This window comes from Camelina sativa, chromosome 15, assembly GCF_000633955.1.
Source record: "Camelina sativa cultivar DH55 chromosome 15, Cs, whole genome shotgun sequence".
Lineage (NCBI taxonomy): Eukaryota > Viridiplantae > Streptophyta > Magnoliopsida > Brassicales > Brassicaceae > Camelina > Camelina sativa.
The window spans coordinates 24,022,013-24,041,712 of NC_025699.1; the positions used below are offsets into that span (position 1 = coordinate 24,022,013).

The following is a 19,700-nucleotide window of genomic DNA, read 5'->3' on the forward strand; positions in this document are numbered from 1 at the left end:
TATGCACTGTACCATATTAAACTGAACAACAGAAATATAAAGATAGGATACCATTCTCAGTAATATATATTGGAGGTTGGTTGTATTTTTGGCTGATGTAATTCAAAGTCTTTCGGATTCCCCAAGGCACAACATAAAGCCAATCGGAAGCAGCCTGTAATTGGAACACAGTGTTAAGTTGATTACTAGCTCATGCATACCTGTCTTTATTACATGTGCGTAAGAGTTAATAGAGTCATTAGATTTAGCGGAGACTATAACAAGAGTGCTTACCCTTTCACCTATTGGCTCTCCATTTTCCCATTCAACTGCGCACAGAAAAGAAGAGAGAATGATTATTAAGAAGTAATTAAGAAGATGCTAGTAGTAAAAGTAATTTCGGTGTTTGTCTTTGTTACCAGCCCTCTCCATTTCTTGTGCGTTGTAAAAGTCACTTTCAGCTTCCATGTTTGAGACATGAGAAATCAACCTCGAGGTGTAGTGGTTTAGGCCAAGAAAGTCCCATGAGTTCTGACGCATTAACTCCTTTTCTTCTGGAGTAAATCTAGGAAGACTGTCTCCAAGTTTCTGGCGCATACTTGCAGGATAGTCTCCAGAAAACAAAGGATCCAAGAACCTGCAAAGGATTTTAATTTGTTATTTAAGGAATGATTTATACTTGGTGTGTAACTAATTTGACGCAGAGTTAGCAATCCCAAATTTTTGGGTCTGATATTATCACTTTTCTCAAACACACAAACATCATCTATGCAACCTTAACATATGAAAGACCTATCATACAGGGTTTCTCAACTAATTACCAAGAGAAAACTGTACACAAAAGATTCAACGACTATTTAAGAATTTACACTTTTACAGCACCCTTGGAAACAGCAGAATAAATGGATTACATAATCTCTACTACCTACCATTACGAAATATAAAATCAATGGAGCAACTCCCATAAATCATAACCTACTAAACTAGAGGACAGAAATCTATATACTACGAAATTTGACAGAGCTATAGGTGCAGCTGTGGGCATATTAAGCTGTAGAGATGCCTCAACACATCAGCAATACGATTCCATCCCAAATCTTAACGATTAAGAAAACATTCAATGCATATCCTACTTACCATCCAAGTTGAAAGTCAATTCGCCTACCCGCAGCAACCTTGTCTTCCAGTTTCTCTGAGTTTGGCTCAGCCCACTCACAATCAACTGACAAACCGATTTGTCCACCTTGGCTTTCCTAGATTAATATATATAAACCCAAAAGCACACTGATAAATAACGACCCTTGATGCATCTTCCCATAACCATGGTTCACGTAAATAAAACAAAATTACTTAATTACAACAAAAAGCTACCTTGTACTTGCTTCTATATATGGAAACAGCAGTTGCATGAGCCAAAATCTGATGATGCGAAACCAAATATGGTTCGATCAAGGGCTTCTCATTTCTTCCAGGTGCAAATATACCAATACAGTGTCCATTCACCGAGGTCTGAAGAGGTTCATTTAATGTGATCCAGTGCTTCACTCTATCACCAAAATTGGCAAAACAAGCATCTGCATACAGGCCAAAATAATCGCTGCACGTGAAGAAAAATTTAATGTCAAAACAATAAATTCTAAAGTGCTGCATTCCTAATTTTAGAGATTGTAGAGGAAGGCTTCATAGAATAAGACTGAAAGAATGAAAGATACTAGCCCTCTGAGGGATTATACACAATACTCCTAAAAGTAATTGTAATTATGCTTTCGAAGATGTTACACATATATTGAAATAGTCCATTACAGTTTACTGCTTACACAATTTTTCTATTTGTCCAACCTCCGATTGCTTCCTGGAGATGTGATGGGAGATCCCAATGGTATAGAGTTACAAACGGCTGAATACCTGCAACAGTAGAATCATCTCATGAGAGTATCATTAACAGGAAGATGAAAAAGCTCATTTCAGTTTAGAGTAAATACCCTTTTCAAGAAGTCCATTGATAAGATTGTTGTAGAAAGCAATGCCTTCTTCATTGACTTCAGTTCCCAAGCCATCTAGAACAGAAGACAATATGCCCTCCAGTCAAACGTTTAGATTATTCAGGAAGTCCAACAACGAGAATTTCCCTCATGATCATATACAAGAATGATAAAAATAATCTTCCCCATGCAAAGAAATATGTACTTGACATTGTCAACAACTACAACATGTGCTACACTGTGATTGGGGAACATAAAGAAATCACCATCAGAGTTGAACATACCAGGGAAAATGCGAGACCAGGATATGGAAAATCTGTAAGCACTGAATCCTAATTGTCCTATAAGTTCAATGTCTTCCTGCAAAATTATTAGAATAACAAACAATCTTATAAGCAAACCAGCAGACCAGAGGAAGATCCATATACCTATACTTTACTCTAAACATTTCTTAACCTTGTATCGATGGTAATGATCCACAGCAACATCACCATTACTTCCATCAAGAATCTTCCCTAAATAAAAGGAAACAAACAGTGTTAATCTACCTAGTTTTCATCATTTGACATGAGGATAGATAAGCTGAGAAGGAAACCACAAACCTTCGAGATGAGTGAACTTATCCCATATACTTGGCCCTTTCTTACCTTCATTCCAGCCTCCTTCAATCTACAAAACCACCATTGATAATGCTTAGCTCATTCAAAGCTATTCTAATTTGATTTGTAGCTTGTACAAAACAGCTTATGTGAAGCATCTTCAAAAATCTGATTCGTAACCACAAAGTTCAAACCACATTCAAAACAAAGACATCTAATCTTCTAAAATCGGTTTCGTACTTCAATTCCGGAATCAACATTTTCCAGAAGAGCAAAGTGAATCAAGGAATTGGTACACCAGAAGAGTAGAAGACGAAGCAGAAACTAGAAAGAAGAAGATAAGACTCCAGATCTTGGAGAGTGAAAGGGAGAGAAAGAGAGAGACCTGGTAAGCGGAAGTGGCAACACCGAAGGTGAAGGTGGAGGGGAAACTAGAGCGGTGAGTGACCGGAGGGACGGGGAGATGAGTCAAGTTAAGCTTCTGCGCCATTTTTATCGATTGAAAACAACAAGTGTGTGTGTGTGTCCGCGTTACTCACCCGACATTGTCCTACGGAGGAGAAGATTGTCCGATGGGGATGATCTAGTATACACACACAATAATAACTTAGAAAACTGAAACCACAATGACAAATGTCTTGACCTATGTTATTATTAACTGAACCAAAAATATCCTTGTTAGCCAGCCAGCAAAACAACCAAATGATAAACCAAAAATGATCCAAATCAGTAAGATCCAAAATCTGTAAGAAGTCAGACATAAAAGAAACACTTCCGGGTCTTGCTCTAACAAATCTAGAAACAAAGTTGGTATTATTCATACTCACCTACAGGGGAAAATTCTCTAGACTAAAACACCAACTTCAAACAATGTACAAAACACTAATAAAGGAAGACACATACAACTTACACTAACGAAAGAAGGCTGCTTCATAACGAATACAGTTAAAGAAATAAGCAACCAAATCGAAAAGTCTGAAAAATAAGTCCCAGCTTTTAATATTCTGAACAATTTACCAAGACCGGTTATTCTAATAACCAGCAATCATGTTCAACATTCAAAGGACCATGAAAAGTTCATACTCCATAGGGTGGCCAATGCAGTTCAAAGGACAGCTATTCAGATAACTAACCATCAGACATAACACAACAACTCATCAAAATATCAATCATAACACAATAAAGATTTTAAAACCCCTAAACCCTGAATCATTATCCCTATTTATGGCCATCATCATATCAATATAAACACCATTAAACATCATCATCATATCATTATTATAATCACTATATCAGGGGGGTTCCCAAACACCTTATCCCATACTTTCTAAATTTCTATAGAACTAAAAAAACTCACCTTTGAGTAGACGGAAGGATTCGAGATCCAAGTGATGATCCACTAATTTTCGGATCCTGAACCAAAAAAAAAAAAGGAAGAGTCTTTATCAGATCCCGCAACAAAACAAAATCGAAAAAAAGACTGAAACTTTTCGTAACCCAAAGCATAAACAATAAACACAATAACCCAAAGATCATTTCTTTCGTATTCCAAAGATCCTAAGCTTCGATTTTGAGATTGAATAAACTGGGAAAAATGACTTACTGGGTTATCGGATAAGAAGAGTGGAACAAGAAATTTACAGAAAAAAAACAAAAAAAAAACTTGAGATTTAAAGAGATCATAGACTTAGTCAACTCACCAAACCAATGAGCCAGAGCTGGAGACAACGGTGAGAATCGGGGAAGAAGAAGCTATTAGGGTTTAGTATTCCCTTTTTGAATCATCTTTATAAATTGTTCACCTTACATTAATAGTTTGAGTTCATATGATGTAATTTTTTTATTTTACTAAAATTTACCAGGATTCAGACCTCGCGATAAAGGGTAAGTATTTTAGAAAAAATAAATCAAAATTAAAATTTAAAATTATACATTATAAAATCATTTGAATGTAATAAAAGAAATTGAATATATAAAAATTAAACATAAACTGTTACTAAAAACACAACCATTAAAATGAAAACTTATAACAAAAAATATTAGCAAAAATATATTATTTAAATTATTATAAATATAAAATTTTTTATGAAGAATTATGGTAAAAATGTACAATTAAAAAATCATTACGACAAAATGATCATAAATGAAAATATTGAATTAATAGTTGTAACGAATAAATATAACTTCTATTAAATAATAATAATTAAAAATATATTTAATAATGATTGAAATTGTATCAACGAAAAATTAAAATTAAAATACACAACTTTTAAAAACAAAATAAATTAAATTTTAAATATTAAAATAGTTTTTAACAAAAATTACAATAAATAGACGCAATTGTAAATTTTATATTAAATTTTATTAAATTCCTATATTGCTATAACGTTAAATATTAGATATTAGTATTCAAATTATTTAGATTCAACATAAAACAGAAAATTTGTTTCAACGAACAATGATTTGTTACTTATTGAGACAAATATATAAAAAGTTCAAAAGACATAACTATTTAAATAGACACACCTATTATAATTAAAACTTGTGATGAAAAAAGAATAAAATATAGTGAAAAGACATAACTCTACAATGAACATATACAACTGTTTGAATTTACAAAATAACAAATAAAAATAAACTTTTTTACAAAAAAATACTACGAAAAATCGCAACTGTAAATTATATATTAAGTTGTATTAAATTTCTCTATTGCTATAGGGTCTGATTGGTAACGTATCCAAAGCTGTACAGAAAAGCTGTAAGCTGGAGCTGTAACGTTGAATATTAGATATTAATATTCAATTATTTAGGTTCAACATAAAATGGAAAATTTGTTTCAACAAACTTGTTAGTTACTGATAAAGAGACAAATATAAAAAGAGTTAAAAAAACATGACTATTTAAATAGATACACCTATTAGTACAAAAAGTTGTGATGAAAAAAACATAAATAAAATATAGTGAAAAGACACAACTCTACGAAAACAAAAAAAAACATATACAACCGTTTGAATCAAAAAAAAAGAAAACAAAATTTTTACGAAAAGGTACTACGAAAAATTGTAATTTGAAAGGACCGACCCCTTTTTTAAAAAAAAAAAAATAAATAATAATTATAATATAATAAGTAAACTACAACTAGTGGTCTCATACCCACTAGCCACATAATCACAATCACACCCAACAGCGGAATGACAATACCAATAAATATCCAATAATAACCAATATTATAACATAAACCATATCCAATAACCAATCATCAGAAAACATGAAACCAACAACCTATCAATGTTTCTAATGACTCAACTCTAGCAACCTAGCAATGCCAGACAACATCCAATCGAGTCCCTAGAAGATCCTCCTCTTCATCGCCTTAATACCACGATCACACATTGCCTTTACCTGCACCACAAACACATATTGCAATGCATGAGTATTTTATAAACACTTAATAAGGCAATTCTCTCATCTACTGGGCTATACACACAAGCAATAGAGTCATCTATAACCATCAAACAACAGTCAACAAACAACAAATGACAAACCAGGACTCTGCATCGACCGACGCCAACATGCATCGACCGACACCACATGGGGATGCATCGACCGACACAGAAGCTGCATCAACCGATGCAAGTTACACTTGCATCGACCGACGCATGCTCGACATAACACGAAAACCCTAGAGTTTTACGCGCCGTCCTCGCACTTGCATTGACCGACGCAAGAAATGCATCGGCCGATGCAATGCCAAGCATCGTGTTTTCCCCGATGCAATGCCAACCACAAAACTCGATCCCAAGCCACAAGAAAGCTTCCTAACGTCCCAATTATCATTCTAACAAGTCTAACAACACACAACAAGCAAATTAGAGAGTTCTCTAGCTTAGATAAGCCATGGTCCTGCACTTACCTTTGCCAAGACGAATCTGAACCTAAACACAAGTAGAAAACACTTCTAGGAAGCTCCTACAACGATCCCAGCTACAAATCTCTAAAGGAACAGCCTCAAATCTCCAAAAATCACCAAGAACACTCAAGAACCTCTACTCTCTTTCGCTTTCTCTCAAAAACGGCTCAATCCGTCGAATGAGACAAAAAACACGACTTAAGGGTTTTCTTTCTCCCTTTGTCCAAAACGCAGTGTTTGACTTAAGTCAAATCGCAGAAACTTGAACCTGCATCGACCGATGCAACTCCCAAACCGAGATTCGGTTCACGGATGTTACAATTCTCCCCCACCAATCTAGATTCGTCCTCGAATCTCGAACAACCATCAGCCAAGGACTCCCGTGCAGCCGTCTCCACGGCCCACACTCCTCCGACCGATTTATAGAAGATCACCTCTAGGCGATAGACTCACGCTCCAGGCGTCATTTGCTCTCGACTTTTGGACTTTCCTTTACTCATAGGCCTAAACCTTGAGTTTTTATTGGCTCCTCATCAGACCTTAGTCTTCATGCCATAATATTGGCTCCTCATCGGGCCTAAGCCCGCATGCCGAAATATATATAAGGAAAAATTCAAACTCGTCTCTCGGGTTGCCACCCTACAGCACGTCCCCGAATCGTCATCCGAAGTCGATATACCAACCATACTCCCAAGCCACAAAGTCTTTGAATATGGCAGTACTAGAAGAACCTAAATCCTCCAAGAGCCGCGAGCAAAAAATTCTGAACATGTCTGAGTCTTATCCCTATCCAGATTTCCTTCCCGTGGCTTGCGTAAAACATCTCAATGTTCTACCAACCACATATCCCCTCACTGGAATACCTCATGACCACACAAGGATCATATACATGCCACAAAGGCCGCCACAAAGGCCAAACAAATGTCCTAAACAAGACCGCCACCAAGGCCAAACAAATGTCCTAAACAGGACCGCCACCAAGGCCAAACAAATGTCCTAAACAGGACCGCCACCAAGGCCACTCGTCCCGAAGGACCGTCACAAAGACCATCTACCCCGAAGGACCGCCAAAACAGGCACTCTGGCTAAATAGCCCGCCACAAAGGCCACACAATTGGCTAAATAGCCAGCCAAAAAGGCCACACAATGGTTAAAAAGCCCGCCACAAAGGCCACACACAGCTAAACAGCCCGCCACAAAGGCCACACAATGTCTAAAAAGACCGCCACTCACGGGCACACTGACTCGAAAGTTCGCCGATAAGGATACACAAGCCCCTCCAAGGCTCTTCTCCGCTAAAATGGACAAATTCTAACTCCCGTAAAACTTTCCATATTTAGCACTTTCCATTTTTGGAAACTTTCCACTTTTGGAAACCTCTATTTCAGGAACTTTCCTCCAAAAACCTCGCCTCACGGAAACTTTGTACCCCGAGCACCACCTCATCTTGTTACTGAGTCGTACAACCAACCACCCCAAGCGACCGAGTAAACAAGAGAGATGGGCTGGAATACTCCATTCCCACTCCAGCCACGGATTACAGATGGGACCAAGCTAGACAAGTTCAAGTCGCGGCTTACTTCTCATACCACTTCTTAAACCTTGCCTTCATCTTCGCCATAGGCTCCCAAGTCTGCTCCTCAACACCATCACAGTCTNTCCAAATCATAATCTGCCACAAGCTCCATCCACCGCCTCTGTCTCAAATTCAGCTCAGGCTGAGTATATATTNTCTCGCCTCCAATGTCATGTTAGGCTGAAGATCCTCAGGAATCTTAGCCAACACCTGCTCTCCCTCATAGAGACACTTCCGCAACATCGAAATGTGGAACGCACGCATAACCTCAGCCAACTACAGCCTATATGCTACCGGTCCCACCCGCTCAATCACCCTGAACGGACCCATGTACCTCGGACTCAACTTAGTCTCTGACAATGACCTGTTCGGACCCTGTAACATAGCCATCTTGAGATACACTCTGTCTCCTACCTGAAACTCAAGATCTCTCCTCCTCCTATCAGCATAACTCCTCTGCCTATCTTGAGCCTCCTTCATGTTCAGCTTGAGAACTTGAATCTTCTCTGAGGTCTCCTGAACAAAACTAGCACCAAACATGCTCCTCTACCCCACCTGAGTCCAGTATAACGGTGTACGACATGGTCTCCCATACAAAGCCTCATAAGGAGCCATCTTAATACTCGCCTGATAACTGTTGTTGTAAGCAAACTCTACCAGGTTCAGGTGATCTGCCCAATGGCCACCCCAATCCAACACACACATCCTCAGCAAATCCTCCAGCATCTGGATCGTCCTCTCAGACTGTCCATCTGTCTGGGGATGATAAGCTGTACTCATATGCACCTTAGTGCCCATCTCTGCCTGAAATGCCTTCCAGAACACCGAAGTGAACTTAGAATCCCTGTAAGACACAATGCTCGCTGGCATCCCATGCAATCTAACTATCTCTCTCACATACTTCTTAGCCAAGACCGCTGCTCCATCAGTCTTCTTAATGGCCAAAAAATGTGCTGACTTAGTCAACCAGCCCACAATGACCCAAATAGCATCATAGGTCCGTGACACTGGCAAACCTACCACAAAATCCATAGTGATCATATCCCACTTCCACTCAAGAATGGGTAGACTCTTCAGTAAACCGCCAGGAACCTGATGCTCAGCCTTCACTAGCTGACACACATCGCACCTCGAGACCCAACTAGCTACATCCTTCTTCATCCGTCCCAGTGATAGTACCTCTTGAGATCCCGGTACATCTTAGTCGCTCCTGGATGAATAGAAAACCTGCTCGCATGAGTCTCTCTCAGGATCTCCTGTCATAACTCTTCATCCTTAGGCACACAAACCCGACCGTGCACCAAGATAGTCTCATTATCTGAGACCTCATACTCTGAATCAACATCCTTTGAGGCATTCACCAGCCCCAAATCCTTCTCCTGAGCCAACCGCACCCTACTCAGAAGATCTGCTCTATCTACTGCTTCCAAACCCAACGGTTCCTGTGAAACAGCACACAAGCTCAAAGCACTGATCTCTCCTACCAGAGACTCCATCTCCTGATCCTGAGCCGAAGCTACCCTCTTCCGACTAAGAGCATCTGCAACTGTGTTAGCCTTACCAGGGTGATAGGCTACCTCCAAATCATAATCTGCCACAAGCTCCATCCACCGCCTCTGTCTCAAATTCAGCTCAGGCTGAGTATATATTCACTTGTACCTTTGCACCATAAAGATAAGATCTCCAAATCTTCAGAGCAAAAACTACAGCAGCCATCTCCAAATCATGAGTAGGATAGTTGCCCTCATGCTTCCGCAACTGCCGCGAAGCATAGGCAATCACCTTCCCATGCTGCATCAACACACACCCCAAACCAACTCTAGATGCATCAGTATAAACCACATAGGGTTCTCCCTGCTTAGGCAAAGCCAACACTGGCGTAGTAGTCAACATCTCCTTAAGGCTTTCAAAGCCCTCCTCTCACTCTTGTGACCAAACAAAAGGAACATCCTTCCCTGTCAACTTAGTCATAGGGTGTGCTCTACTTGCAAAACCCTGCACAAACCTCTTGTAGTAACCTGCCAACCCAAGGAAACTCCTAATCTCTGTGGCATTCTGCGGTCTAGGCCAATCCCTGATAGCCTAAATCTTCTTCGAATCCACAGAAATCCCCTATACAGAAACAATATGACCCAGAAAACCCATCTCACGCTGCCNCCAAACCCAACGGTTCCTGTGAAACAGCACACAAGCTCAAAGCACTGATCTCTCCTACCAGAGACTCCATCTCCTGATCCTGAGCCGAAGCTACCCTCTTCCGACTAAGAGCATCTGCAACTGTGTTAGCCTTACCAGGGTGATAGGCTACCTCCAAATCATAATCTGCCACAAGCTCCATCCACCGCCTCTGTCTCAAATTCAGCTCAGGCTGAGTATATATTCACTTGTACCTTTGCACCATAAAGATAAGATCTCCAAATCTTCAGAGCAAAAACTACAGCAGCCATCTCCAAATCATGAGTAGGATAGTTGCCCTCATGCTTCCGCAACTGCCGCGAAGCATAGGCAATCACCTTCCCATGCTGCATCAACACACACCCCAAACCAACTCTAGATGCATCAGTATAAACCACATAGGGTTCTCCCTGCTTAGGCAAAGCCAACACTGGCGTAGTAGTCAACATCTCCTTAAGGCTTTCAAAGCCCTCCTCTCACTCTTGTGACCAAACAAAAGGAACATCCTTCCCTGTCAACTTAGTCATAGGGTGTGCTCTACTTGCAAAACCCTGCACAAACCTCTTGTAGTAACCTGCCAACCCAAGGAAACTCCTAATCTCTGTGGCATTCTGCGGTCTAGGCCAATCCCTGATAGCCTAAATCTTCTTCGAATCCACAGAAATCCCCTATACAGAAACAATATGACCCAGAAAACCCATCTCACGCTGCCAAAACTACACTTGCTCAACTTGGCAAACAACTTTTGCTCCCGCAGCTTCTCCAAAACTGCCCTCAAATGAACTGTATGCTCCTCAGGACTCTTAGAATAAACCAGGATATCGTCGATGAAAATGATGACAGACACGTCTAGAAACTCCTGAAACACGCTGTTCATCAATCTCATAAATGCTGCTGGCGCGTTAGGCAACCCGAAAGGCATCACCACAAACACATAATGCCCATACCTCGTCCTGAAAGCAGTCTTCCTCACATCTGCTTCATCTATCGGTATCTGATGATAACCCGACGCTAGATCCACCTTAGAGAACCAAGTAGCATCCCTCAACTGATCCAACAACTCATCAATCCTGGGAAGAGGGTACTTGTTCTTCACAGTGACCCGGTTTAAACCCCGATAATCAATGCACAACCTGAAACTCCCATCCTTCTTCTTGACAAACAACACCGGCGCTCCCCACGGTGATACACTAGGACAGATGAATCCCTTACTCAACAAATGTTCTAGCTGCTTCTTCAGCTCTGCCATCTCTGCTGGAGCCATTCTGTAAGGAGCCTTGGATAACGGTGTTGTCCCCGGTTCCAGTTCAATGGTAAAAGGATCAGACCGAGATGGTGGTAATCCCTGCAAAGACTGAAACACATCCTCAAACTCCTCCACTACCGGAATACCGCTAACTGTAGACTTCTCCACTGACTCTGGCATAGATATAGTAACCAAATAAGCCTCCCAGCCCTTCTCGATCATCTTCCCAGCCTGAATGGTTGAGATCACGAGACTCCCTGAAGTCGGTTTAATACCCTGGAAAACCAACTTCCCTACTGGACGCTCAAACTCCACTCTACCCCGATGGCAATCCAGATGCACCATATGCCGATGCAACCAATCCATCCCGAGAATAACATCATACAACTCTACTGGACTGATAAGCAAACCCGCTGGCCACATGTCTCCTGCGATCTGAATATCAACCCCTCTAGCTCGTCCAATAACTCTCAAGAACTTGCCTCCCGCAACTCTGATAACTCATGTACGCTCTCCGGAATCCCCTCTAATCCCCGCGCTCTCTGCACACTCCGGAGTAATGAAGCTGTGAAAAGCTCTAGAATCAAACATAACATGGGACTTAAACCCGCCCACCAACAAGGTCTCTACACAAACCTCATGTGTTGAGAACCTAACACTTTATCACAGGAAAACATAAAATCTGAACCTACTAAAAATTCACAAAGCTTAAGTACCAGAAACTATACCTGTGATCGCCTCGGCAATGGTTCCACCAGTCTCTGCTGTCGTGTAAACCCGAGGCGCCTGCTCAATCCTTGCCACCTGCTGTCCTCCATGCTGCACCAGCTGCAACGCTGCCACTGCTACCGGCTGCAACTTGGGACACATGGGCCTGATATGCCCTGGCTCCCTCCAATGATAGCATACACGAGCCGCTGCCATCGAGGCATTCCTCTTGGGACAACTAGCAACCTTGTGATCCTTGCTCCCACAACTGAAGCAACTCGCACCACTCGGCCTCTGCGTAGCCTCCCACCTCCTCTTGGTTCTCTGTGCAGGCCTACTGCCCCTGCTAGAACCACCCTGCTGCTGAGCCTTACTAGGCTGAACTGCTGGACTAGCCGCCATTGTCTGTGCCCGGATATCCTCCTCAATCTCTACTACAGTCTCAACCAGCTTTGCACGCGTAGCATAACTCCGCCCTCTATAGTGAACTCTCAAATCATCACGTAGAGCCCTCAAAAACCTCCTGATCTGAGCCTCCTCAGACTCCATAGCCCGACCCCCATAACATAGAAGTCGACTGAACTCCAAGTCTAGCTCCCGCACTGACCGCGTCCCCTGAGATAACTGAAGGAACTACACCTCCAACCGGTCCAATGCCTCTCTTGGAAAATACTTGCGGTTGAACTCCAAGACAAAGTCAGCCCAAGTCATCTCCCGCTGCACTCTCCTAGCAGCCACTGATCTCCACCACAACTCATCATCACCACTCAAATGGTGGACCCCTATGTCCACCCAAAACTCCTCAGGACATCTCAGAGTATGAAAGTTACGTTCTNCAACTCGCACCACTCGGCCTCTGCGTAGCCTCCCACCTCCTCTTGGTTCTCTGTGCAGGCCTACTGCCCCTGCTAGAACCACCCTGCTGCTGAGCCTTACTAGGCTGAACTGCTGGACTAGCCGCCATTGTCTGTGCCCGGATATCCTCCTCAATCTCTACTACAGTCTCAACCAGCTTTGCACGCGTAGCATAACTCCGCCCTCTATAGTGAACTCTCAAATCATCACGTAGAGCCCTCAAAAACCTCCTGATCTGAGCCTCCTCAGACTCCATAGCCCGACCCCCATAACATAGAAGTCGACTGAACTCCAAGTCTAGCTCCCGCACTGACCGCGTCCCCTGAGATAACTGAAGGAACTACACCTCCAACCGGTCCAATGCCTCTCTTGGAAAATACTTGCGGTTGAACTCCAAGACAAAGTCAGCCCAAGTCATCTCCCGCTGCACTCTCCTAGCAGCCACTGATCTCCACCACAACTCATCATCACCACTCAAATGGTGGACCCCTATGTCCACCCAAAACTCCTCAGGACATCTCAGAGTATGAAAGTTACGTTCTACACTCGTCCTCCACGCATCCGCAACAGTAGGGTCTGTACCACCCGAAAACTACTTAGTGAAAAGACCCCTCATCTCCTTGAGCATAGACAAATAACATCTNCCACCCTGCTGCTGAGCCTTACTAGGCTGAACTGCTGGACTAGCCGCCATTGTCTGTGCCCGGATATCCTCCTCAATCTCTACTACAGTCTCAACCAGCTTTGCACGCGTAGCATAACTCCGCCCTCTATAGTGAACTCTCAAATCATCACGTAGAGCCCTCAAAAACCTCCTGATCTGAGCCTCCTCAGACTCCATAGCCCGACCCCCATAACATAGAAGTCGACTGAACTCCAAGTCTAGCTCCCGCACTGACCGCGTCCCCTGAGATAACTGAAGGAACTACACCTCCAACCGGTCCAATGCCTCTCTTGGAAAATACTTGCGGTTGAACTCCAAGACAAAGTCAGCCCAAGTCATCTCCCGCTGCACTCTCCTAGCAGCCACTGATCTCCACCACAACTCATCATCACCACTCAAATGGTGGACCCCTATGTCCACCCAAAACTCCTCAGGACATCTCAGAGTATGAAAGTTACGTTCTACACTCGTCCTCCACGCATCCGCAACAGTAGGGTCTGTACCACCCGAAAACTACTTAGTGAAAAGACCCCTCATCTCCTTGAGCATAGACAAATAACATCTATGAACTCCTGCATCTGCAGCCACTGGCTGCCGCTCCTCCGCCACCACTGGTGGCACTACCTGAGCCTGAGCCGGTACCACTGGTGGTAACCGCTCTAACACCTGTGCTAGCATAGTTGCAAAGTCAACACCATGGAGTCCACCTGCTGGGACTCCCACACCCAGTACCCTAGCATCACCGGCCATTGGAGCATCAACACTGCCCCCTCCGGCCACACTCACTGAATCCCCCGGAACACCCTGCGACTCGCCAACACCCTCAACTGTCACACTCTGGTCCTCGGCCTCACTAACCTCTGGAACTCTGCCCCTACCATGACCACATCCGCGTCCACGACCACGTCCGCAACCACGACCACGACCAGCAATAGTACCAACTCTAGCCATCTGCACTACCATGAACAGAAGACTAAGCAAACAATTTCTATTATAACACGGAAACATAAACTCACCGTGGAATCACACAGTAGGCTCGAAGAGGATGTTCTAGGACTCCATACCACACACAATTGACTAACTCACATAATCAATCAAAGCATGCAAATCCCAAACATCTACAACACAAAGCCTAGTGAACCCAAACCTAGAACCGTAAGGGCTCTGATACCAAAATGAAAGGACCGACCCCTTTTAAAAAAAAACAATAATAATAATAATAATTACTCCCTCTGTTTCATATTAAGTGTCATTTTAGAGTTTCTCACACATATTAAGAAAATCATTAAATTTTCTATTTTACCCCTTATTAATATATTAATCAATTTTTTCTATTGGTGTATACATTAAATTAGTAGGGATAAAATTGGAAAATTTACCAAACATCTACCTTGGAAATATAAAGTGACACTTATTTTGTAACAAAATAATCAGTCTAAAATGACACTTAATATGAAACAGATGGAGTATAATATAATAAATAAACTATAACTAGTGGTCCCATATCCACTAGCCACCTAATCACAATCACAACCAACAGCGGAATGATAATACCAATAAATATCCAATAATAACCAATATTATAACATAAACCATATCCAATAACCAATCATCAGAAAACATGAAACCAGCAACCTAGCAATGTTTCTAATGACTCAACTCTAGCAACCTAGCAATGCCAGGCAACATCCAATCGAGTCCCTAGAACAACCTCCTCTTCATTGCCTTGATTCCACGATCACACTTTGCCTTTACCTGCACCACAAACACATATTGCAATGCATGAGTATTTTATAAACACTCAGTAAGGCAATCCTCCCATCTACTGGGCTATACACACAAGCAATAGAGTCATCTCTAACCATCACCCAATCTGCATCACACTTGCATCGACCGACACCCAATCTGCATCGACCAACGCATGCTCGACATAACACGAAAACCCTAGAGTTTTACACGCCGTCCTCGCACTTGCATCGACCGACGCAAGATATGCATCGACCGATGCAATGCCGAGCATCGTGTTTTCCCCGAAGCTTCTCGCTGGATCTTCGTTCTTACAACCACAAAACTCGATTCCAAGCCACAAGAAAGCTTCCAATGTCCCAATTATCATTCTAACAAGTCTAACAACACACAACAAGCAAATTAGAGAGTTCTCTAGCTTAGATAAGCCATGGTCCTGCACTTACCTTTGCCAAGACGAATCTGAACCTAAACACAAGAAGAAAATGCTTCTAGGAAGCTCCTACAACGATCCCAGCTAGAAATCTCTACAGGAACAGCCTCAAATCTCCAGAAATCACCAAGAACACTCAAAAACCTCTTCTCTCTTTCGTTTTCTCTCAAAAACGGCTCAATTCGTCGAATGAGACAAAAAAAAACACGACTTAAGGGTTTTCATTCTCCCTTTGTCCAAAACGCAGCATTTAACTTAAGTCAAAACGCAGAAACTTGAACCTGCATCGACCGATGCACCATCTGCATCGATCGATGCAACTCCCAAACCGAGATTTCAGTACGGATGTTACATAATTGTTGTGTCTGCACTTGATTATACCTATAACTCATATAAACGCTTTTAAATAGAAGACATCTTTATTACTATATTAAAAAGTCAAATCCAAAAACTCACTATATAATCCATCTACCTCTTAGAAAAAGCTCTAGCTATTTTCATTAAATTTTTATATTTAAAATTAACTAAAAGTTGTAAATTAGATTCATCATTCCAAAAATCTTTTGTTAAATCAAGAAATAGAGGAATTTCTTTACTTTTTAAAGAATGAATTCTAGAGAATAATTTAGAAAGCTGTAAAAACCGTTAAGATTGAAATTTTATATTATTTTGTGTCATGATAAAAAATGAAAACAATTCAAACAAACAAATATATATATATATAGATTTCAAAAGATATGAATAACCGAATAAACATAATTCTACAATGAACAGTTGCAAGTTGCAACTTTATAAAAAACCGTTATAATGAACAATCGCAACTTTTCGTAAACACACAATTTAAATTTTCTACATATTTTTTTGGAAAATTATCCAAAAGGTACAATTGAAAGGACACAACTTTTGGTGACATTTATTCAGATTACTATTATATATAGATTGTCATGAATTTGGTATTTGTTCAACACAAATCCAAAACTAAAAAAAAAAAAACAAACTACGAATCTTTCAGTTGCAAATGTTTGATGTCGCCGTGATTACTGTTCAGCTTAGAAGAAAAATCTCTCTACTCTAAAGTCATGCCCAAAACTCCCATCAACCACAACTCAAAATTCTCGTCCACCAGCCAAGGGTAAAAGAGTCAGAAATAATGATGTTTGTGTGTTTAGGCTATCCACAATGGAGCTGTTGAAAAAAATATTCAACAGTTTAATCACTCCAATGGAGGTGTTGAAAAACAGAAAAAACTGATGTGGATTAATTTGTGTTGAATTCATTCAACCAGTTGAATCAAAAAATTTAGGCCCCACAAACATATGCCGACATTCCATTTTCGTTTTTGTTTTTGTTTTTGTTTTTTTTTTTTGAAAAAAAAGAAAAAATATATGAGAGAGACATGTGTCGTATATTTATTGGACAGTAAGATTTTGGAGATGTTTTTCTTATCTTATCATTTCAAAATCAATTATTATATAGTAAATAATTTTTTTATAAAATAAATTTTATATCAAAATTTATCATTTTTAAAAACTCTATAAATAGAGACTTGGTTCATTTTATTCCGACACAAAAAAAAACCAACATTTCTACTATTTTTTCAAATTATTCTCTAATAAACTCTTGTTTATTTCAATTTTTTCTTTTTTGGGAATGGATCCTAACAACAATCCTACCCAAAATTCTAGTAATTACCCTTTTCCATTTCCAAATCCCAACAATTATCCAAATCCTTATTTCAACCAATCTCAAAATATCCCAAATTATGGCTTTCCACCAAATTTTCCAATCCCTTCATCTATTCCAAACTATAATCCATATTATGGATCCATGATGCCATATTCATCTCAACCACCTCCTTATTCTTCTACTCCAACGGGTAATGAAAGTGGTCAAGATGTTCGAGAAATTGAATCTCCTGGATTTTCTACGCAAGTAACTCTTGGAGGGATGAACAGTGCTGAAGCCACTCCAAATACAGAAGATTCAACTCCAACTCGCCGGAAAATCCCCAAATGGACAACAGAGCAAAATTTGTTGTTATTGAGTGGATGGATTAAATATGGAACAGACAGCGTTGTTGGTAAAAACCAAAAAAGTGAAGCTTATTGGGGTAAAATTGCTGACTACTGTAATGAGCATTGCTCATTTCATCCTCCTCGCGACGGAGCTTATGCAGAAATCATTACAACTACATGAATCAAAAACTAGGTAAATGGATTGGTGCTTATGATAACGCCAAGCGTTTACAACAAAGCGGCTCGTCGGAGAATGATGTACTGGCAAAAGCACATGAATTATATTCAAGTTCTACAAAAGGCCAATTCAATTTAAGGTCAGAATGGCAAGCTGTTCGTGATCAACCACGTTATGGTAGTCAAGTAGGAGGGAACACTGGATATGGGAGCAGTGGATCGAAGAGATCCCGTGAGAGTGATGCAAGTGATTCCAGTTCTGTAGGATCTGTTGCTCGTCCAATGGGGAGAGATGCAGCTAAGAAAAAAAAGGGAAAAAGAAAGGTAAGGGCGCAACTTTGGAAGTAGTCAACGAAGAGTGGAATGAATTCAAACAATTCAAGATGCTAGAGTTGGAACGATTGGACAAAATATCCACGAGGCAAGAGGAGGCAAACCAATTAAAGAAGATGAAGATGTATTTAAAGCTAAGTGAAAAAGAGCATCTTGATGACCAAAGTAAAGAGTTGTTGGAGAAGTTGAGTCACGAACTATTTGGAAATTAACTATTCTGAACTGTCTGGTTTGGTTATGTATTTTCTATTTTAATAATGTGTGCTTGTTTCGATCTGCTTTAATAATGTGTGATGTCTCTTTGTGTTTTAATAATGTGTGCTTGTTTTCTTCTTCTTTAATAATGTGTGCTTGTTTTCTTCTTCTTTAATAATGTGGGTTTGATTTCTTCTTCTTTAATAATGCGTGTTTGGCTCTTTCTCCGACAATGTAACCCATTACTTTCGACTTTTATCAGAGAATCTAATCCAATTTGTTTTCTTCTTCTTTAATAATGTATATTTGGCTCTTTCTCCGACAATGATATCCGTGACTTTTGGCTTTATCACAAAATCTAATCGATATCTATTAATTAAGTAAATGTAATGTTTGTTTGGAATCCGATGATATCAACCACTCAATTTCTTATAAATGAAACCTCATTCTTTCATTTTTGTATACCAATAACACAATCCACATCTTACTAAAAAAATATCAATAACACAATCCTCAATGAATCCATCTGATTTTCCTTTTGATGTTGAAGCTTACAAACGACAGTCAGAAATTGAAGAAAGATACATCGTGAACCGGTTTAGAGAGCATCGAAACAAAATAGAAGAAGATTATCCACGTCGTAGCACGAGAAAATACTTCAAGAGAGATCATGTAGCCGCGAACCAAAGATTGATTGACGACTACTTTGCCGATCGACCTACATATGATGATGCAATGTTTTGTCGTCGATTCCGGATGCGAAAACAAGTTTTCCTCCGAATCGTTGGTGACCTGTCAAGCAGTGACAACTACTTCACCCAACGAGTTGACGCAGCCAATAAAGAAGGTATATCCCCACTAGCGAAATGTACCACAGCTATGCGAATGTTAGCATATGGTATGGCGGCAGACGCGGTCGATGAGTACATTAAAATCGGAGGTACTACAGCATTGGAGTGCTTGCGTAGATTTTGTAAAGGAATCATACATTTGTATGAGCAAGTGTATCTCAGAGCTCCAACTCAAGATGACCTCCAAAGAATTTTGCATGTCAGCGAGATGCGGGGGTTTCCGGGGATGATTGGAAGTATTGATTGCATGCACTGG

General features: G+C 40.7%; 2 protein-coding genes and 1 pseudogene across 2 annotated transcripts; 1 reads left to right on the plus strand and 2 right to left on the minus strand.

The window, feature by feature from the left end:
• On the minus strand, positions 17-4,371 carry LOC104748735 (beta-glucosidase 42-like). The gene is made up of 13 exons (XM_019236808.1): positions 4,261-4,371; positions 3,918-3,973; positions 2,946-3,143; positions 2,564-2,630; positions 2,418-2,476; positions 2,246-2,321; positions 1,962-2,036; positions 1,797-1,884; positions 1,351-1,576; positions 1,117-1,232; positions 399-616; positions 274-308; positions 17-154 (listed from the first exon to the last, which is right to left on the minus strand). The coding sequence occupies exons 3-13, from the start codon at positions 3,048-3,050 to the stop codon at positions 17-19; spliced, it is 1,203 nt and encodes a 400-aa protein (XP_019092353.1). The 5' UTR covers positions 3,051-3,143; positions 3,918-3,973; positions 4,261-4,371.
• On the minus strand, positions 10,937-11,350 carry LOC109129303 (RNA-directed DNA polymerase homolog; the record flags this gene model as incomplete). The annotated part of the gene is made up of 1 exon (XM_019237141.1): positions 10,937-11,350. A coding segment is annotated over one exon (414 nt), but the record flags the coding sequence as incomplete, so codon positions are not given.
• On the plus strand, positions 17,474-19,694 carry LOC104747411 (annotated as a pseudogene).

What these genes read in the sequence shown, in the direction of transcription:
- LOC104748735 (XM_019236808.1), bottom strand. Translation starts at nt 3,050, where the DNA reads ATGGCGCAGAAGCTTAACTTGACTCATCTCCCCGTCCCTCCGGTCACT. An exon ending in ATTGACTTTCAACTTGGATG is followed by an intron (nt 617 to 1,116) that starts GTAAGTAGGATA and finishes AATCCTTTGCAG; the next exon opens with GTTCTTGGATCCTTTGTTTT. An exon ending in GAGAGCCAATAGGTGAAAGG is followed by an intron (nt 155 to 273) that starts GTAAGCACTCTT and finishes TTCCAATTACAG; the next exon opens with GCTGCTTCCGATTGGCTTTA.